Below are 22,279 nucleotides of genomic sequence, written 5' to 3' on the forward strand. Positions count from 1 at the left end.
GGTCTTCCAAATGGACAATGACCCCAAGCATACTTACAAAGTTGTGGCAAAATGGCTTTAGGACAACAAAGGCAAGGTATTGGAGTGCCCATCACATTTTGTTAAAGGATTGAGGTCAGGGCTTTGTATGGGCAGAACTGAAAAAGCATGTGCGAGCATGGAGGCCTACATACCTAACTCAGTTACACCAGCTCTGTCAGGACGAATGGGCCAAAATTCACCCAGCTTATTGTGGGAAGCTTGTGGAAGGCTACCCGAAACGTTTGACCCAAGTTAACCAACTTTAAGGCAATGCTACCAAATACTAATTGAGTGTATGTAACTTATGACCCACTGGGAATGTGATGAAAGAAATAAAAGCTGAAATAAATCATAATTCTCTACTATTATTCCGACATTTCACATTCTTAAAATAAAGTGGTGATCCTAACTGACCTAAAACAGATTATTTTTGCTAGGATTAAATGTCAGGAATTGTGAAACTGAGTTTAAATGTATTTGGCTAAGGTGTATGTAAACTTCCGACTTCAACTGTATGTGATTTGTCATAAGTGACGAGCACCAAAAACTGTTTCACATCTTTTGTGTACCATTAGCACATAGTAATATCACAAAAGGAGACATGATTTTACACTGAAAAAGTAGTTTATTTAACTTGCAGTGAAAAGAAAAAGAATTAATAATCACACCTGTCATTGGCATCTCCCCAGAGAAGGCGGGGAGCAGACCAGAACAAAAAGAGGAGCTGCGATGTCAGTCAACAGAAAACATATCTTTAAATCAGAACAGCCTTCATTACAAGCCTTTTAATAACTTCTGCAGTGCGGCACATCCAGGCGTTGGTGTGTGTGATATACAAGGCATGCATAGTGCATGAAGACAGAGAGTAGAGAGTAACCATACAAACAAATAGACCCTGAAGAATAGGAGTGCTTTGCTTCGTTGTATTCTGCAGTCAATGTTCTTCCCTCTGTGGTCTTCATAGATCAGACTCTGAACCCTTTTTCCCCTTCCTGTTTCCCTGCCAATCAGAGGAGACCAGGAAGTATGGAGTGAGTACGGAAATGTTCTTACATTGTTAGTTTGGTGGTCCGCTTGTCTGGGGCTTGACTGTCTCCAAGGGCTTAAATCACTTCTCTATTTCATCACCGCATGGAACCTTTCAAGAGCACGTGTTATCCGTACAGCCCCCTTTAAGCGCGGAACACAACACGGAACACATCTAGGCTACAGTCCAAACACACACCCTATCCCCTCAGCCCTCAAATTAAGTAGACCCTTCTGATGACGTACCATGACAAGTATACACTTGCAGGGAAAGTGGCGAGGGAGGAAGGAATGATTTTAAAAATGGACCGCCCTTGCCCGGAAATTCATCACTCGTTCATCCCGCGATGATTGTGTTTTCAGACACCGGTAGCTTGTGGGTACTTTAAATGCACTACAGTCAATTATGAGTGCATGTCTACTTATTTTAAATATACAATGATTAATATACGCCTACTGTATGATAGCTAGAAAAATTAATTAGCTGACTAACGTTAACCTGACTAGCTGGAACTTCTGAAGAAGGAAAATGCTTTATTTCTACAATTTCCAAAAGATAACCAAACACAAACATATTTACTTTTTATGAGACGTGTTTGTGCTGTCATGTGCATTATTTGCATTAGTTTGTACTTACACTTGTATGTTGACTTCTCCATTGATGTTGCTTTTAAGTTTTCGCTGAATTCTTAGCGGATGTACAATCGTCGCAATTTGAATTAAGGAGAGTTTCAGGCCCCGGTGTGAACATAATTGTACACTCGCAAACTCGACTAAAAACGAGGGTTGAGGGGCTTACGTTGCAAACTTCCCTTGCTTGGCTAATCAGTGGGACCGCCCGCCAAGATGGCGATGGGGATTCCCCCAAGGGCATAAGGCGAGGGTGTGTCTTTTAGGAGTTTGGACAGCAGCCCTACTGGTCAATGCTTGCGCCTTTAACATCACTAAAGACCATGAGTCATTCTACAAAATAATACAAAAATGATGCCCAATATTCCCAAAGCTATTTTTTTTGTGCATGTCGCGGGTCGTTTTAAACTACTCTGGAGTCAGTATTTTTTGGTTTTATAACAAACTACATTGTTTAGCTAGTCATGCTACCCAGCAACATGATAACTTGACCATTGACTATGTACACATTTTGATTGCATGAAGTGAAAAGGAATACCCTCCTGGTTCAAAGTACTGTATGTGCCTGGATGTGCCGCACTGTAAGAGTGGGGTGTGTATGATTGTGTGTGTTTTAGAGCAGTGATTCTCAACTGGGGGGGGGGGGATTTAAAAAAGGTAAACCTTCGCACCGAAACTTATTTTGAAAGGATACCGCTGCACCACTTATTGTTGCTGACTTTACAAGGGCAAAAACTTTAAGGTTGTCATGATAATTGATGATTAAGAATTCCTAATGATTGAAAAAAAAACAATTTTAAAACACTGGTACGTGTTACTGTTCATTAACATTATTAGACTGGTGTTGATGTTATGTTCGGAGTCTGATCATTTATTACACCCCACTCCTGAACTGGCCTCCTAATAGCTTATTCTCCTGAATTGATAATAAATGTTTTCTCAGTTAAAAAGGCTGTGTAATTGACTTTATTTAATACCATAATTGAGAAAGTCTATTTTGCAAGGGAAACCTGCCCAAGAATGCAGCTGCAGCAAAACATTATAAAATGTAACAGTCCATAATATTGGGTCGCGACTCAATTGTCATTGTCAAATCTGGGTCCCCAGGCAAAACCAGTTGAGAACAACTGTGTTAAAGGATGTGTGTGAGAGCAGCTGTAAAGCGGCAGTAAAACTCCCAATAGGGTGCAGCCCGCAAAAATTCCAGCCCCCCCTAACGTTGAAGCCCCTGGCCTCTTCTTCTGTGGGGTTTATTGGCGGTTGGCATCCAACGTTACGGTGCATTACTACCATCTACTGTAGTAGATCGCCCGTGCCTCACACCTATGTACTGGAGTCATAGCTTAAAAATGGACCAATGGAAGTATAAAGAGGGGTTTATGCAGATGCAGGAATGTTCACATACAGGAACGCCCCGAATTGTGGGCTGCAGTTGCACCCTTCTCAAAAACTCACCATAAGCGTTGGGCGGAGCAAGCAGAGTGAGGCGGGTGGCAAAGACGGGACAGGCAGAGCAGTATGCTAGCAGGATAGTCCATATCTCCAATAATGTTTGCTCATCGCGCTGTTGTTTCCATTAGTGGATGAATTGGTCTAATTTAGCATGTGTGGTAAAGCCTCAACCCTTACCTACCTTTCCAATTCAAGGAGGGAGGAGGGAGGGAGAGTGTATAAGTGTGAGAGAGAGGGTGTGAGGAGGGAGGGAGAGTGTGTAGGCCTGTGTATAAGTGTGAGAGAGAGGGTGTGAGGAGGGAGGGAGAGTGTCTAGGCCTGTGTATAAGTGTGAGAGAGGGTGTGAGGAGGGAGGGAGAGTGTGTAGGCCTGTGTATAAGTGTGAGAGAGAGGGTGTGAGGAGGGAGGGAGAGTGTGTAGGCCTGTGTATAAGTGTGAGAGAGAGGGTGTGAGGAGGGAGGGAGAGTGTGTAGGCCTGTGTATAAGTGTGAGAGAGAGGGTGTGAGGAGGGAGGGAGAGTGTGTAGGCCTGTGTATAAGTGTGAGAGAGAGGGTGTGAGGAGGGAGGGAGAGTGTGTAGGCCTGTGTATAAGTGTGAGAGAGAGGGTGTGAGGAGGGAGGGAGAGTGTGTAGGCCTGTGTATAAGTGTGAGAGAGGGTGTGAGGAGGGAGGGAGAGTGTGTAGGCCTGTGTATAAGTGTGAGAGAGAGGGTGTGAGGAGGGAGGGAGAGTGTGTAGGCCTGTGTATAAGGTTCTCTGAACTGTACAGATGGTTTAAAAGCTCTTTGTATCCATAGAGCCAGTCATTTTCCCCCCTGTAGTCACACTCATTTAGAATGGCTGAAGCTTTAACAGTACTTAAAGCTCTGTGTGTGTGTGTGAGCAAGTGTTAAACTTGAAGAACATTGATAAGCGGGAGTAGGCCTACTTAAACATTGGTAGCATTAATAGCTAGCTGTATGCTACAGTGACTTTTGTGTTGTTTATAGTGAAAACGCTATTAAAACATTCCGATGTAGCCTAGATAATTCTGTGTTTCCGTCCCTTACAATCAAATCAAAGTATGCCTTTAACTCAATGCACTACTTTTTAAATTGAAAAATCTTTCTTTAGGGACAAATTTGAGCAAATTAACTAATGCCATTAGCGCGATTAATTATTTGAATCGTTTGACAGCCCTAAACATAATATACTGGGTCAGTATATCAACATTCCAGAGTGGGAAATCTGCCACTTTTAAAGATTTGGCCCATACTTCACAGCGAAATTGGGAGGCAATGTAACCCATCACAGTCCTCCTTTTACTTGTATAATTGCACATCCTGCAAATCACCAGCAGAGGGCGACCATTTTCAATCTATTTTCACATTCACTCGGTTGGTAACGCTTACAAATTGGATCACAACTCTAAAAGTAGCAGAGATCCCACTCTAACGTTGATATGACCACATTATGTTCAACAATATATAGAAAACATTTCCAAATCTAAAATGGTGGTTTGTTTTCAATATTCATGATTAGATTTGTCAATATTCATACATTAAGTAAAAAACGAAATGTTTTGGAATCACTCATATAGTAATGAGCTGGACAGAGTGAATAGTTCTGTTTTTTGTACTATTCTGGAGAGTGATGACTACTGCTGCTGCACTGTTACCTTGGTAATCTTCCTAGAGGTGACTTCCTGCCTGATCTAAGAGTGGGTCACACACATACGCACGCCTTAGATTTAAAAGACAACCCATTCGACTCACATCTTTACACAGGTTGAACAGCACAACAAACTGGGGTCATTCTACACTGCAGCCTTTATCCCTCTCTCTGAACCAGGCGTGAGCTGTTGGTTTGATTTTAGATAGGGACACTTGATGAGATACACTAAATGTGTATTGTATTGAGTTTTACTTGCAAGTGCGACGAGTATCTATGTGACGTCTTACCTGATGGTGTTTTGGCTGATCCGTTTGCAAACCTTTCACTTTCGACTTCTCTTGTTCAAGTGAGGCATGGAGTGATGTCACCTGGAGAGAGAAATACATGTCATTCAACCAGAACGACAGCTATGCACACGATTAATGGTTTGAGACACACGCACAGCACACACACACCTGTGAAGACAGCTCCTCTTTGATATTTAGAAGCTCTTCCACCTGCAGTAGGATCTCTGCTTTATCTTTCACTGTGGAGAGAGGAAGAGAATGAATGAGAACAAGTAGGCCTACCTAATGCATCAGTAATGGATTACTGTATAGTCTCAGATTGAATTAGGAGTGCAGTAGCTGTACTCTCTCCCTGCTGCAACATCTTCAGCAGCTGGGAGTTTCTGGCTTTCACTTCTTTGTATTTCACCTGAGGATCGAGAACAATAGCACGTTCACACCAACTGTAAATGCCAGATGGCGCTATTCTGTCTTCTTGACATGCTCCATCCAAAGCCCAGTACAGTATCCATCCAACGACTCACCTCCCATTGTGAAATGACCTTCTTTAACTTCTCGATATCTTGGTCTTTCTTCTCCAAGTCGTCCTTTAGCTGCTCAGTTCGGGGGTCCTGGCAGGTGTGATGGGAGTCACAGTTAGGCTCTGACAGATAGAGTTACCCTGTCCTCGATGGTCTCATCAGCAGTCACTCAATGGTCAAATATAATCCGAACACAAAACCATTACACTTGGAATGAACTGATTTGCCGTCGGTCTCACCGGTTCATGCTCCGTTGAAGTCGTGACCTCGGCGTCAGTGCCGTTAGAAAACTGCTCCCGTCTTTTCTCCTTCTGTACGATTTTGCTAACGTCATCCTCAAGCTTGTTGAAGAACTTGTCTTCTGGAGGTGCGGGCAGTTTGGGCTCCTGGAGAGTGGATTCAGCCTTTTAATTAGTAAAATCACTCGCACACAACCGACACAATTTGCACTAGTTCGCGTCATATCACCACCTGTCCATTACATTCATCCTTACATTACAGGGTATAAAACCCTCAACCGAAGCCAAACACCAAAAACAACAATGATGCCATACCTCACCTCTTTCTCCTGCTTCTTACTCAGCTGATCTGTAAAGGAGAATTATGGTTTTTACAGGGGGATTCAACAAGTCAAGTGAACATCGTCAAAAAACGGAATAATAACACGAGTGGGGCCACTGAGAAAACAGAGACAATTATTGCATATTATACGCACGCAGCGCCTGCTCAAAGTTGATTGCTAAACAAGTAGTCCTAGTGTTACTGCTATGCTGGTATTGTATTTATGAAATGCGGCAGTGCTCAATATTAAAGACCCAATGCAGCCTTTTTTCCCTGGAAGTTAAATCGTTTCTGGGTAACAATTTAGTACCTTCCTGTGATGGTTTTCAATTGAAATGGTCAAAAAAAGAGACAAAAATAGCTTCTTCCAAGCGTCATTTCTTAAGCAAGAATTTAGGTAGGACTGTCTGGTAAGGGTCTGAGTGGGGAGTGGAAAACTAGCGGTTATTGGGGCGGCAGGTAGCCTAGCAGTTAGCGCGTTGGGCCATGAACCGAAGGTGAAAAAACAGTGCCCTTGAGCAAGGCACTTACCCCTAATTGCTCCATTGATAAACGACAGACCCTGGCCGTGACCCCACTCTCAAAAGGCCGTCTCAGGGAGAGTTGTAATATGTAAAAACATTTTAAAAAATTCCAGTTCACACACACACACACTTGTACATGTCTGAAATAGGACAAATCTAAGCACTCACACAATTATTTCTTACTAGAATGTATTATTATTATTGCCAGAGGTTTTCAAACTCTTTCTTATTGCTCCTGTTGGGTTCTGACTTGAATTATACTTATTGCTGTCACTATATAATCATTTATTGATGAAGGAGAACAGGAAATATGTGTATGGAAAGTTACTGAGAGAGACAAGGTACAGAACGTTCACTGTTTGTTCAAACACGTTATTGTTATATATGAACAAATTTACCACCTGATGTCACCAGGCAGGCCAAAACTCCATCCCACCAAAACAGGCGGAAATTTCAAGCTGCTCTTACACTAAGATGGCATTATTATAAGTTTCACAATTGCACAGTATTATGTGTGTGGAAATATATATAAAACACAGGAAAATCAGGAATTTTTGGACTGCACTGGGCCTTTAACATAAGTGTAGCTCTAGCCACTGCTGGTCTCACCCCCTTCTGCCTGGAAGTCCTTCAGAGACACGGTCATCTTCTTGTCTTTTCCCTGCTGGCTCTTCTTCTTGTCTTTCTTCCCTGCCGCTGCTCCTCCTCGGGACTTGGGAGAGGGAGTATCTGTTCCGTCATCATCCTGACGGGAGGCAATTTAAAAGAACAGCTTCTGCTTTAATGGAACACTCATTTCCTCATCAAAAAATAAACATTTTGCTTCCGACCCATATGTGTGTAGTTCTCCCTTTATGGTTCTGATTTCTGTTAATCGTTTAACGATAGATGTTTTGTGACAGGGTGCTGTATACCCATGCCCACGGCGTTCAGGCCCTACTCATGCCTGATTGCTACTGACAAATTTAAGGACCGGCCCTGGCCGAACCCAGAAATAACTTCCTCTGCTAGTATCCATTAGCTGCTCGTCTGTCTGTCCCTTGCTTCCTCCACTGCATGCTGCGTTCTGTGCATATCTCTGCTAGTGTGAGTATCTATAGAAACGCCCCTGCTTGCTGTTCTGCTCAATGACGAGACAGAGAACAGTTAGTGACAAACGAGTTACCTTTCGTCACTCTAAACCAACAAAACTCAAGGAACATTATTATTTTCATTCAAATAATCTCTCCTGTGGACTCCGACCATATTCTGGTCTTATATTTGACACGGTTGAAGAACTTCTGACACCATGATATGTACTGCGCAGCAGAGCACAACCAAATGGCTAAGCTTCAAAATGTTAATGATCAATTTAGTGATACCAGTAACCTAGCTATTGATGAAAAAAAAAAAACAGGCACTATCCCTGCCCTAACACGATGTATAATGTCGGGGTCCATCGGGCTCGGGTAGCAGAGCTCTAGTGCTGCATTGGGGCAGTATGGTACCTGTTTGTGCTCCTCAAACTCCAGTTTACTTATAATCAGTGCCTTCTCCAGGTCTGCCTCATACAGCTCACTCGTTAACTGCATTGGGCAAAAACAAAGACGAAGAATAAGGATGGGATTAGCTGGGGGGGGGGGGGGGGGGTATCAGGTAAGGGTAACATCCATAAGAAATTGTAATGCCCATTCATGCCCACCATGTCAGGTGTTACCATGAGCCCTGCTCAGAAACAACCCCTAAGCAATCATGTAGATATGAAGAAAATAAATGAAATTGTAGGACCATATTTCACCATATCTCTAAAACCTATTTGATCCTCTCAGATCGGGGGGGGGGGGGGTGTCAGGTTCTACCTGGTAGTCCCTCTGTTTCCATTGCTGCCAGCCTTCCGGGGGCATGGCTTGGTCCCCTGCCACGGGATGGAGTAGCTCATTGGCCACACCCTGCAGAGAAAGGGAGGGGGGCGGGGCAGAGGACTTCTGAGGGAGCTTCTTAAAGGCAAGACTCCTTAACTGGGGACAGGAGACAGGAGTCATCATCAGTCCACAAGCTCAGGTGAAATAGTCGAACTGAAACCTTTGAGACCTGATGTTGGGAACACCAGAAATCGGTGTTCAGCGAGGAGGTTAAATGCCTCTGCCAGTCACCTCATTGGCCTCGCTCTGTTGCTGCTCTCGCTTCTTCTTCCTCTTCTCCTTCTTGCCGTTGCTCGCGGTGGATTTCCCCTCGGTTGCCTTCCCAGGCCGACCCTTTCCAGAGTCCCGACCACCTCTGGTCTTTCCTGACTCCGAATCGGAGTCCGAATCAGAGTCAACCTGAAGCAAGGCAAAGCGAGAAGCTGTGGTGTGGACGGAGATCATTGCTGATGTCATCTGTTGACCTATGCACAACAAACGCAAGATAGACGCAGAAAGAAAACATCAAATTAGGCAATGCGTAACAAAACCTTTCTAATCTGAACCTCTCCAGTGCAACCCTAACAATAAACAAAAAGAAAGCCATAAAAACAGACCCAATACCATAGAGATCCTATTAAATTACTAGAGGACTATGTAATGAAGCCTCAAACTTCCAGAATGGGACGAAAATTGCAGCCATATTGGTCAGGAAGAAATCCAAACCAGTCTAATTGGAAAGAAAGACAGTAGAGGCATAATCCTGATTTTACTGATGTAGGAAAATAAAAAGGCAGGCATGTGATGCAACATATATTGTAAATTACAATTATTGTCAACCTATAATATTGTCAAATACAGAGCGTTCAGAAAGTATTTATACCCCTCGACTTAATCTACATTGTGTTGTAGCCCGAATACAATACCCCATAATGACAAAGCAAAAACTTGTTTTTAGAAATTGCTGCACTTTTTACATTTTTTTAAATATAGGAATACCTCATTTACATAAGTATTTACAACCCTGAGTCAATACGTTAGAATCACCTTTGGCAGCGATTACAGCTGCGAGTCTTTCTGGGTAAGTCTCTTGAGGGCTTTGCACAACAATATTTGCACATTCTTCAAGCTGTCAAGTTGGTTGTTGATCCTTGCTAGACAGCCATTCCAAGTCTTGCCATAGATTTTCAAGCCGATTTAAGTCAAAACTGTAACTAGGCCACTCAGGAACATTCAATGTCGTCTTGGTAAACAACTCCAGCGTATTTCTGGCCCTGAGTTTAATGTAGTTATCCTGCTGAAAGGTGAATTTGTCTCCCAATGTCTGTTGGAAAGCAGTCTCATTTTACCTGCGCTTAGCTCTATTCCATTTATTTTTATCTTAAAAAACTCCCTAGTCCTTGCCGATGACAAACACACCCATTACATATGCAGCCACCACCATGCCTGAAAATATGAAGTGTGGTACTCAGTGATCTGTAGTGTTTGCCCCAAACATAACACTTTGTATTCAAGACAAAGTTAATTTCCTTGACACCTTTTTTGCAGTTTTACTTTTGTGCCTTATTGCAAACAGGATGCATATTTTGGAATATTTTTAGTCTGTACTGGCTTCCTTCTTTTCAGTTCGTCATTTAGGTTAGTATTGTGGAGTAACTACAATGTTGTTGATCTATCCTCAGTTTTTTGTCCAGTTTTAGTCTGCCTTGGCCTCATGGTGAAAACCCTGAGCAGTTTCCTTCCTCTCCGGCAACTGAGTTAGGAAGAACACATGTATCTTTGTAGTGACTGAGTGTGCTGATACACCACCCAAAGTGTAATTAGTAACTTAACCATGCTCAAAGGGATATTCAATGTCTGCTTTATATTTTTACCCATGTACCAATAGGTGCCCTTCTTTGCGAGGCATTGGAAAAGCTCCCTGGTCTTTGGTTGAAATTCACTGCTCGACTGAGGGACCTTACAGATAATTGTATGTGTGGGATACAGAGATGGGGTACTCATTTAAAGATCATGTTAAAAACTATTATTGCACACAGAGTGAGTGCATGCAACTTAGGCAACTTGTTAAGCTAATTTTACTACTGAACTTGAGGCTTATCATAAAAGGAGTTGAATACTATACTTATTGACTCCAGACATTTCAGCTTTTCATTTTAAATTAATTTGTAAAAATGTCTAAAAACATAATTCCACTGACATTATGGATTATTGTGTAGGCCAGTGACAATCAACTTCAAATTCAGATAACAAAAATGTAAAGAGGTGTGAAAACTTTGAAGGCACTGTACTTATAAATACAAATTATACAGGGGGGTGTTCTGTGTAAATAGCCTCTAAAATATATCTTAACAGACCAGAAATGTCTACATTTAGGTTCTTAGAAAGCTGTGAATACTATGATAAAATACCAGTTCTTGTTGCATTTACAACTTGTCTAAGTCCTATCATCAACTGAATGCATTGTTTGAATGGATTGTTTGGCATACAGTGCATTCGGAAAGTATTCAGACCCTTTGACTTTTTCCACATTTTGTTATGTTACAGCCTTATTCTAAAACTGATATTTACTTTTTCTCAATCGACACACAATACCCCTTAATGACAAACCCAAAAAGGTTTTGAAATTTTTGCAAAAGGTATATATATTAATATATATATAAAAAAACTGAAATATCACATTTACATAACTATTCAGACCCGTTACGCAGTACTTTGTTGAAGCGCCTTTGGCAGCGATTAGAGTCTCTCTCTCTCTCATTGTCCTGTTGGAAGGTGAACCTTCTCACCAGTCTGAGGTCCTGAGCACTCTGGAGCAGGTTTTCATCAAGGATTTCTGTACTTTGTCCATTCATCTTTCCCTCGATCCGGACTAGTCTCGCAGTCCCTGCCACTGAAAAACATCCCCACAGCATAATGCTACCACCACCCCCATGCTTCACCGTAGGGATGGTGCCAGGTTTCCTCCAGATGTGACGCTTGGTATTCAGGCCAAAGAGTTCAATCTGGGTTTCATCAGACCAGAGAATCTTGTTCCTCATGGTCTGAGAGTCCTTTAGGTGCCTTTTGGCAAACTCCAAGTGGGCTGTCATGTGCCTTTTACTGAGGAGTGGCTTCCGTCTGGCCACTCTACCATAAGGGTCTGATTGGAGGAGTGCTGCAGAGATGGTTGTCCTTCTGTAAGTTTCTCCCATCTCCACAGAGGAATTCTGGAGCTCTGTCAGAGTGACCACTCCCAGACCAAGGCCATTCTCCCCCGATTGCTCAGTTTGGCTGAGCGGCCAGGTCTAGGAAGAGTCTTGGTTGTTCCAAACTTCTTCCATTAAAGAATGATGGAGGCCACTGTGTTCTTGGGGACATTCAATGCTGCCAAAATGTATTAGTACCCATCCCCAGATCTATGCCTCGACACAATCCTGTCTCGGAGCTCTATGGACAATTCCTTCGACCTCATGGCTTGGTTTTTGCTCTGACATGGACTGTCAACTGTGGGACCTTATATAGACAGGTGTGTGCCTTGTCCAATCAAATTGTAGAAACATCTCAAGGCTGATCAATGGAAACAGGATGGACCTGAGCTTAATTTCGAATCTCATAGCAAAGGGTCTGAATTAGGGTTGCAAAATTTGGAGAACTTTCAATACTTCCTGAAATCCCTGTTGGAGGATTCCCAGAATAAGAAGGGAATAAGCAGGAAATCCAGAAATCTCCAACCAGGAATGCAGGGAATTTATTGAAAGTTCCTGGAATTTTGCAACCCTAGTCTGAATACTTGTGTAAATAAGGTCTTTCTGTTTTTTATTTTTAATACATTTGCTAAAATTTCTAAACCTGTTTTCGGTTTATCATTATTACATTTACATTTAAGTCATTTAGCAGACGCTCTTATCCAGAGCGACTTACAAGTACATACATTCATACTTTTTTTTGTACTGGTACCCCGTGGGATTATGGTGTATTGTTTGTAGATTGATGGGTATTTATTTATTTTTCATCCATTTTAGAATAAGGCTGTAACTAGGAATACACGATATAGTCGGTGAACATATCGGAATTGGCCGAAATGAGCGAAAAATGCCAAGATCGGTATCGGCCCAATGTCAAGTTTAACGCTGATGTGAAAAACTGATGTCAAAGCTGACGTGCATACCTATATAAGGTAGGTACATGATGTGATGACGCCACATAAAATGTTGCACTACACTTGCGACACAGCATTCCTAACCTAGCCACAATGGCTGCTGTGTGGATCAAGCAGACAAGTTGAGCAGTCATTTGAATGACCAAGAAAATTTCAGCGAGAGAACTAAAATGCAAAATCCATTAAACGCCAAGATAATGGCATTCATTGCCCTTGTCAATCAACCGTTCTCTGTTGTGGGTGATGTTGGCAACTGATCGAGAGCCAGTACATACAGTCCAAACGTTACCAAGTGCGCTATTGTTCAGATGTTGCCCTACCGGAGTTACAGACTAATAGCGTCACTGCTATTAGCTTCACAACATACTATGGAATGCTATTTGGGTCTTTGCATGTCAAAAAAGATACACGTTAAATAACACAATTTGACAATAAGACTATTTGATGCGTTAAATAAGCTTTTCATTTGACACGTCAAATAACACAGTTCTATTATAGCATGTTGTGTGTTCTGAATTTGCACGTGCAAGCCAAGTGCCACCACTACTATCAGTAGCCCAGTCAAAGCTGTACAAAAAAAGTCTGCAAACAAGCAAACACCGGCAACAAACGATGTGTTTACAATACCGCGTTGTAATAAAGCCTTATTTGTTCGACTGCAACTTCTGGGGTAGCTAGCTAGCTTTAGCTTGGTACCTAACTAGCACCAATACAACCAGCCTAAAAACAATGACCAGTAGAAACTGCAGTCATTTTCACTATTCTTAGCAATGATTTAGGAATGCTTGTGAGTAAGTATTAGCTAGGTAGCCACTTGTTGTTTGCCTATTGAAATTGAACAGCTAGCCAGCTACTTAACCCTGTTGCCCAAAGCTAACGATATAAGCAGCCAGCTAGCTTCATCTGGCTAGTGAGTCTCGACCTGCCTGGTTTGTGTTGTAAAGCTAGCCACAATAAGGATTAGGCCCAATAGTGGTATTTGCGGTTTGCCTTCAAAATAAAAGTACCTATTTGAAAGTGACGCAGAAAGTTACAATTGGTGGAATAATGCCATATTTAGACTAGATAATGTTAAACAAGGTTGTAATGTGAAGCAATGAAATGGGGTATCAGTCTACTCAGTGACACCCACAGAGCACAACTGTTTAGAGTATACGCAAATATTAGCGTTGTAGCTCTTATCGCGGGACTGCGACTGTGTGAAATCACCTCCCCAGACAGTCTATTGTGTGTATTGACATTCATATTGCACTGTACAAATTTACCTAAGGATTGGTGATCAATGAAATGGAGTAACAGTTTACTCAATACCCAAGATATTCAGAGTTATCAGACTCCAAAACATCCTCGCTAGAGGTCGACCGATTATGATTTTAACACGGATACCGATTATTGGAGGACCAAAAACAGCCAATCTGTGTGTGTGTGTATATAGACTGCTCAAAAAAATAAAGGGAACACTTAAACAACACAATGTAACTCCAAGTCAATCACACTTCTGTGAAATCAAACTGTCCACTTAGGAAGCAACACTGATTGACAATAAATTTCACATGCTGTTGTGCAAATGGAATAGACAAAAGGTGGAAATTATAGGCAATTAGCAAGACACCCCCAATAAAGGAGTGATTCTGCAGGTGGTGACCACAGACCACTTCTCAGTTCCTATGCTTCCTGGCTGATGTTTTGGTCACTTTTGAATGCTGGCGGTGCTCTCATTTAAGTGGTAGCATGAGACGGAGTCTACAACCGACACAAGTGGCTCAGGTAGTGCAGCTCATCCAGGATGGCACATCAATGCGAGCTGTGGCAAGAAGGTTTGCTGTGTCTGTCAGCGTAGTGTCCAGAGCATGGAGGCGCTACCAGGAGACAGGCCAGTACATCAGGAGACGTGGAGGAGGCCGTAGGAGGGCAACAACCCAGCAGCAGGACCGCTACCTCCGCCTTTGAGCAGGAGGAGCACTGCCAGAGCCCTGCAAAATGACCTCCAGCAGGCCACAAATGTGACTCCAAATCTTGCTAATTGCCTATAATTTCCACCTTTTGTCTATTCCATTTGTACAACAGCATGTGAAATTTATTGTCAATCAGTGTTGCTTCCTAAGTGGACAGTTTGATTTCACAGAAGTGTGATTGACTTGGAGTTACATTGTGTTGTTTAAGTGTTCCCTTTATTTTTTTGAGCAGTGTATATATATATACACACACACACAGTTGAAGTTGGAAGTTTACATACACATTAGCCAAATACATTTAAACTCAGTTTTTCACAATTTCTGACATTTAATCCAAGTAAAAATTTCCTGTCTTAGGTCAGTTAGGATCACCACTTTATTTTAAGAATGTGAAATGTCAGAATAATAGTAGAGAGAATTATTTATTTCAGCGTTTACTTCTTTCATCACATTCCCAGTGGGTCAGAAATTTACATACACTCAATTAGTATTTTGTGATGGCCACTCCAGTACCTTGCCTTTGTTGTCCTTAAGCCATTTTGCCACAACTTTGGAAGTATGCTTGGGGTCATTGTCCATTTGGAAGACCCATTTGCAACCAAGCTTTAACTTCATGACTGATGTCTTGAGATGTTGCTTCAATATATCCACATAATCTTCTACCTCATGATGCCATCTATTTTGTGAAGTGCACCTCCTGCAGCAAAGCACCCCCACAACATGATGCTGCCACCCCCGAGCTTCACGGTTGGGATGGTGTTCTTCGGCTTGCAAGCCTCCCCCTTTTTCTTCCAAACATAGCGATGGTCATTATGGCCAAACAGTCACATTTTTGTTTCATCAGACCAGAGCGCATTTCTCCAAAAAGTACAATCTTTGTCCTCATGAGCAGCTGCAAACCGTAGTCTGGCTTTTTTTAATGGTGGTTTTGGAGCAGCGGCTTCTTCCTTGCTGAGCGGCCTTTCAGGTTATGATATAGGACTCGTTTTACTGTGGATATAGATACTTCTGTACCCGTTTCCTCCAGGATCTTCACAAGGCCCTTTGCTGTTGTTCTGGGATTGATTTGCACTTTTCGCACCAAACTACGTTCATCTCTAGGAGACAGAACGCATCGCCTTCCTGAGCAGTATGACGGCTCCGTGGTCTCATGGTGTTTATACTTCCGTACTATTGTTTGTAAGAATGAACGTGGTACCTTCAGGCATTTGGAAATTGCTCCCAAGGATGAACCAGACTTGTGGAGGTCTACAATTTTTTTTACGAGGTCTTGCCTGATTTCTTTTGATTTTCCCATGATGTCAAGCAAAGAGGCACTGAGTTTGAAGGTAGGCCTTGAAATAAATCCACAGGTACACCTCCAATTGACTCAAATTATGTCAATTAGCCTATCAAAAGTTTCTAAAGCCATGACATAACTTTCTGGAATTTTCCAAGCTGTTTAAAGGCACAATCAACTTAGTGTTTGTAAACTTCTGTCCCACTGTTATTGTGATACAGTGAATTATACGTGAAATAATCTGTCTGTAAACAATTGTTGGAAAAATGACTTGTGTCATGCACAAAGTAGATGTCCTAACTGACTTGCCAAAAATAATATGTGGTAATATGTGCCATGTAAAAAAAGCTAATGTTTAGGTTCCTTGCTCAGAACATATGAAAGCTGGTGATTCCTTTTAAAATGAGTCTTCAATATTCCCAGTTAAGAAGTTTTAGGTTGTAGTTATTATAGGAATTATAGGACTATATCTCTCTATACCATTTGTATTTCATATACCTTTGACTATTGGATGTTCTTATACGCACTTCAGTATTATCAGCCTTATCTCGGGAGTTGATAGGCTTGAAGTCATAAACAGCGCTGTGCTTCAAGCATTGCTAAGAGCAGCTGGCAAATGCAGCAAAGTGCTGTTTGAATGAATGCTTATGATCCTGCTGCTGCCTACCACCGCTCAGTGAGACTGCTCTATCAAATATCAAATGATATACTTAATAATAACATAATAAACACACAGAAATACGATTCTTAGGTCATTAATATGGTCAAATCCAGAAACAATCAATATGAAAACAAAACGTTTATTCTTTCAGTGAAATATGGAACCGTTCCGTATTTTATAGAACGGGTGGCAACCCTAAGTCTAAATATTGCTGTTACATTGCACAACCTTCAATGTTGTCATAATTATGTAAAATTCTGGAAAATGTATTAGTCTTTACACAGTTCGCAACGAGCCAGGCGGCCCAAACTGCTGCATATACCCTGACTCTGCTTGTACTGAACGCAAGAGAAGTGGCACAATTTCCCTAGTTAATATTGCCTGCTAACATGAATTTATTTTAACTACATTTGCAGGTTTAAAACATTATACTTGTGTGTATTGATTTTAAGAAAGGCATTGATGTTTATGGTTAGGTACATTTGTGCAACAAAAGTGCTTTTTCCACGAATGCGCTTTTGTTAAATCATTAACCGTTTGGCAAAGTTGAAGTAGGCTGTGATTCGATGATACATTAACAGGTACCGCATTGATTATATGCAACGCAAAACAAGCTAGTTAACCTAGTAATATCATCAACCATGTGTAGTTAACTAGTGATTATCTGAAGATTGTTTTTTCATAAGTTTAATGCTAGCTAGCAACTTACCTTGGCTCCTTGCAGCCACAAGGTCCTTTTGATGCTGCACTCGCGCAACAGGTGGTCAGCCTGCCACACAGTCTCCTCGTGGATTGCAATGTAATCGGTGTCCAAAAAGGCAGATGAAACCGGCACTAATTAATCGGCAACGCCGATTAATCGGTCGACCTCTAATCCATTGTTTTCCCTCTGGAAAAGTGTGCAATACACATAGGTTGACAATAAATGTGGCTCAATTCACAGTTGTTTCTGCAATAAGAACAACGATGCTAATGTTCTCTGGGTGTCACTGAGTAGACTGATACACCATGTCATTGATCCACAATCCATAGGTAAGGCTGTACACTAAAATAAGTATGGCCCCAATACAATTCTGAAGTATAATACATCCAGTGTGATTTCAACAGATTTGTCAAATTAACAAATTATTGTCTTTTGTTGACGGTATACAACAACAATCCAACCTCGTTTAGCATGATCTATTCAATTATGGAATAATTCTACTATTTGTATGCATTTGCATCACTGTCAATGACATTTGTATTTTGAAGGCTAACTGCAAAGTCCACTATTGTGGCTAATCCTTATTGTGGCTAGCTTCACAGATGGGTCCGACCACCATTAGTCAAATAAGAACTGTCTTGTAAATTAGGGTTATTTTAGATGACACCTAGCTATATAGTTAGCTAGCTAACTATAGCTACTGAAACAGATTGTCATTTTGCTATGTTTTTGGGGAAGAATATTGTTTGCATCCATGAGCTAGCTAGCTTTTTTTAAATGACGAGCACCGTAGGTGCGCGAGACAACTTTAACAGCATCATAGCATACGTATCGATGAATCATTGTGACATATGAAATACGAGTGATAGTGTAATCAATGTGTAATAACTACGTAAAAAATTATGTGACGTGCTGATTGGGTCCAATCAGGTCCTGATTGGTCAACAAGATTATTTGACACGTCAAATAGTGTTATTTGACGTATCTTTTTTGACAAAGGCCCAAACGGCGTTCCTTAGAAATCCTAGTTGAGAATTAAATGACTGAACAAAGAAACAGCAAGTAAGTGAAAGAAATAGGTTTTGATTATGTTTTACTGGTAATGGAGACATACGTAAATGCCAACAAAATTACTTTTTGGTCTGTGTGGTGTGTGTAACCTTTATTTTACTAGGCAAGTCAGTTAAGAACAAATATTTATTTACAATGACGGCCTACCCCAGCTAACGATGCTGGGCCAATTGTGCGCCGCCCTATGGGACTCCCAAACATGGCTGGATCTTACACTTAGATGCAGTGCCTTAGACCACTGAATCCATGTGTGTGTTAACTATTTAACTGTACTAGAATGCTTAAAAGGCCGCTAAAATTGTAAATATCGGTATTGTTATTTTTGTCAAGGAAAATATCGGATATCAATATCTGCCAAAAATGTCATATCGGTGCATCACTAGCTGTAACGTAACAAAATGTGGAAAAATGGAAGTGGTCTGAATATTTTCCAAATGCACTGTATTTGCAGTTAATACAAATGTAAAAACAAATGAATCATTCTTCTAAAACCGGCTAGCTAGCTAACAAACATACAGTGCAGATAAATTGTTTAAATTCATTAGAAATAAGCTTTTTGTGTGTATGGAACATTTCTGGGATCATATTTTCAGCTCATGAAACACAGGACCAACACTTTACATGTTGCATTTATATTTTTGTTCAGTATAGTATTCTAGTTCCTAATTATATGCCCAATACAATGTGAATGCCTGGTTTTACAATTAGCTAGCCTGCCTACTTCTGATCTTCAAATAAAAGACAACTTTTGTTATGTAGCCTATGAGCCTACGTTATAGCGAGCAATCAAAGTAGTAAAACACTTGCTGGCTAGCTAGCTGGATGGAGATTCGTTTTACATATCACTTGATGCTGCTGCACTTGCCCAATGGACTAAAGGTGCCTAACGTTACTCCTTATAGTCCAAGGACTTTACATGTTCTGTTTGAAGGTGAATTGGCTCTAGAAGCCAAAACAGACAAATACTTCATCTAAACTTGAATCGATTCTGTTCTAAAAACAAAAAGATCACATCAGAATAATTTCACAAAGGATAAATACACACTTATGCACACAGTTTTAACACAGTGGAAGCCGACAGTATTTTTGTGTCATCTTTTGTGTCCTCTGTCTTCAGTTTACACACAGGTATTCGGAGCAACCTGGTCTCAGAGCATTTTGAATTTTTCTGTATGAAAATCTGTGACACTCCATTTAGTTTCATGTTACCAACACTTTAAATGTATCTAAATGTATGATATGGTATGTATTAAATTTGGGGATTTCTATCACCATTTCGTATGATAAATTACAAAATTACAATTCGTACATGTTACAAATTTGAAAAATGTATGTTTGCTAAATGTATGATATGCTACATTCTATTTTGTTGTGGCTAATGTTAGCTAGTTGGCTAACGCTAACATACGCTAGCTTAACGTCTGCTAGCCTAGGGGTTAGGGTTAAGTTTGGGAATTAGGTTAAAGGGTTAGCTAAAAGAGTTAAGGTTAGCTAACATGCTAAGTAGTTGAAAAAAAATGAGGTAGTTGAAAAGTTGCTAATTTGATCTAAATGCAAATGTTGTCCGTGATGAGATTCGAACGCGAAACCATTGGGTTGCTAGAAGTTCACGTTAGGGTAGGGTTTGCTAAAAATGATAAGATTAGGGTTAGCTAACATGCTAAGTAGTTGAAAAGTATCTAAAAAGTAGGTAGAAAATGTGACAATTTGCTAAAATTGTCCATGGTGAGATTTGAACGTTTGTGTTATACGCCCGACCAACCACCTTCCTTTCACCTTAAGTAACCATACCAAACATAACACACCAGATTTACGTTGACCACGTTACGTCTAGTCTATGCGATCAGGCTGTTCCGGGAGACAGGTAGCTAATTAGCACAGGTAGTCAGTCCACTGTCGTCTGCTTTCTGTAAACAAGCGCTGTAACATGGGAATAAGACCGTGTGGGAACCCTAACCCGATTAAAGGTGTGTAACGTTTTTAGTGAAAATTATTTCTCGCTGATATTAAATAAGGTATTTATGCTTCCAAAAACCGTACCGCAAATGGTGTTCATGTTCAGAGAGAGCGTCGGGGCGATTAAAAAAACTCCCCCGTACAGCAGAAGACGACTTCTTCGTCCAATGAATTGGCTATGTGGAATGGAACTGAGAGTCACGATGAAGGGCTACTACTGGTCTTCCTGTCCCGCAATGGCATTTCACTTATTTAGATAACTGGGTTGCCTTTAGTCGGTTGACACTTTCAAACTAAATTTACAACTCGGCGCAGAGGGGAGTGGGCATTCGGTAATTGGATAAATTGTCTAGCTAAAAGTAACGTTATCTAGTTAACTTGTGCTACTGAAAGAAACCGTGTCCGATTAGCTTGGTTCAAAGAAAGCATCGGTATTCAACGAAAGCATCGAATGTCGTTGCCTAACTAACTAAATCAGATAAAACAGCTCTAGCTAAATTGCTAACTACATATTGCAGCCATATCCATATGTGTTGCAGCTGTTGACTAACGACGCTAAGTAGCTAGCTCGTATTATGGTTCGTTTACATGAAACCCATGCTTTTATAATTTGGAAATCAAATCAGTTCATTAAATATATGTTTGAAGGGAAAATATTAATAAATAAAACATGTAATTCAAAACATACTTTCACCTGTTCAAGTAGTTAGCTAGCTAGATACCACACGTTCACCACTTTCCGTCGGCAAAGTAACTACGGTGGCCCAGTTGCCTAAAGTATTCTACAAGACAAAACGGGGCCGTGATGGCGAACTCTGGTCCCGGGAAGGAATATGCAAATAGCTTCACGTCAGCAGAGGGAGACAGAGGTCTACTTTTGCAACACTGTATTAATGACTGCCTTTCCAGACCCAACTGCCTCAACTTATTTATTTATTTTATTTAACTAGGCAAGTCAGTTAAGAACAAATTATTATTTACAATGATGGCCTACCCTGACCAAACCAGGACAACGCTGGGCCAATTATGCGCCACACTATGGGACTCCCAATCACGGCCGGTTGTACAGCCTGGAATCTTACCAGGGTCTGTAGTGACGCCTCTAGCACTGAGATGCCGTGCCTTAGACCACTGCACCACTCGGGAGCCCTTCATCCGAAGAGACTACATCATTTAATAGTAATTTTTTGTTGTTGTTGTCCCCCACAATTAAATCCGAGGGAGACTATGGATCTATCTCCATACGTTCTTATGTTAGTCACGCAATATTTCAGACACCACTGCCCCGATTTTGCACAAACTTGGTTGAAAGAAGCGTATTTACACAATTACACTTGTTGGCCCAAGGGTGGCGCTATAGTAATCAACTGCAATTCCAAAATTTGAACAAGCATATATCCTGTCCCATTTGAGCTACAGTCATGAGATTTTGTGCAGATATGCAGCTCCTTGTGTGCAGTATGTTTCCCATAAGGACCTATTACATTTTCTGCAAATTAGACTTAGCCTTTTTTTTCTCTCTCTCATTAATCCACGCAACAAAAATTTGAATACTTGTCACTAATTAGCACGGGGGGAGCTACATCATTCGTGCGAGGTGACATGTTTAACTGTTGCCTTTGTTGTTTGACTTTTTATGCGCTTTGAGATTCTTTGAAAAGGGCTATACAAGGAACAATGTATGTATGACTGCTGGTCTGACCAATCGGAATCCACACTTTAGGATTGTTTTGATCACGCGGACTGGGAAATGTTCCGGGCAGCCTCAGAGAATAACATCGATCTTTACGCTGACTCAGTGAGTGACTTTATAAGGAAGTGCATTGGAGATGTTGTACCCACTGTAACTATTAAAACCTACCCTAACCAGAAACCATGGATGGCTGGCGACATTAGCGCAAAACTGAAAGCGCGAATCACTGCATTTAACCATGGAAAGAGGACTGGGAATATGGCTGAA

The 22,279-nt window shown here is 41.2% G+C and overlaps 1 protein-coding gene across 5 annotated transcripts; it reads right to left on the reverse strand.

The window, feature by feature from the left end:
* Positions 1-626: 626 nt before the first annotated feature.
* LOC129825962 (G kinase-anchoring protein 1-like) lies at positions 627-21,120 on the reverse strand. Of its 5 annotated transcripts, none has more exons than XM_055886141.1 (13): positions 21,014-21,119; positions 17,299-17,478; positions 8,806-9,038; positions 8,512-8,670; positions 8,161-8,238; positions 7,283-7,418; positions 6,148-6,176; positions 5,828-5,974; positions 5,592-5,678; positions 5,413-5,476; positions 5,236-5,306; positions 5,068-5,148; positions 627-1,021 (listed from the first exon to the last, which is right to left on the reverse strand). In XM_055886141.1, the coding sequence occupies exons 3-13, from the start codon at positions 9,028-9,030 to the stop codon at positions 980-982; spliced, it is 1,119 nt and encodes a 372-aa protein (XP_055742116.1). In that variant the 5' UTR covers positions 9,031-9,038; positions 17,299-17,478; positions 21,014-21,119; the 3' UTR covers positions 627-979. The 5 variants fall into 5 exon arrangements, with proteins under 5 accessions (XP_055742116.1, XP_055742117.1, XP_055742115.1 ...); XM_055886142.1 differs by having other exon boundaries at positions 21,008-21,109; XM_055886140.1 differs by lacking the exon at positions 17,299-17,478 and having other exon boundaries at positions 21,014-21,120.
* Positions 21,121-22,279: the final 1,159 nt, after the last annotated feature.

The sequence above is a fragment of the Salvelinus fontinalis genome, chromosome 28 (assembly GCF_029448725.1).
Source record: "Salvelinus fontinalis isolate EN_2023a chromosome 28, ASM2944872v1, whole genome shotgun sequence".
Taxonomy (NCBI): Eukaryota; Metazoa; Chordata; class Actinopteri; order Salmoniformes; family Salmonidae; genus Salvelinus; species Salvelinus fontinalis.

Coding starts and splice junctions, on each gene's coding strand:
- LOC129825962 (XM_055886140.1), bottom strand. CDS start 9,030: ATGACATCAGCAATGATCTCCGTCCACACCACAGCTTCTCGCTTTGCC. Junction 7,419..8,160: donor AGTTTGAGGAGCACAAACAG/GTACCATACTGC, acceptor GCCTCCCGTCAG/GATGATGACGGAACAGATAC. Junction 5,477..5,591: donor AGGTCATTTCACAATGGGAG/GTGAGTCGTTGG, acceptor CTCGATCCTCAG/GTGAAATACAAAGAAGTGAA.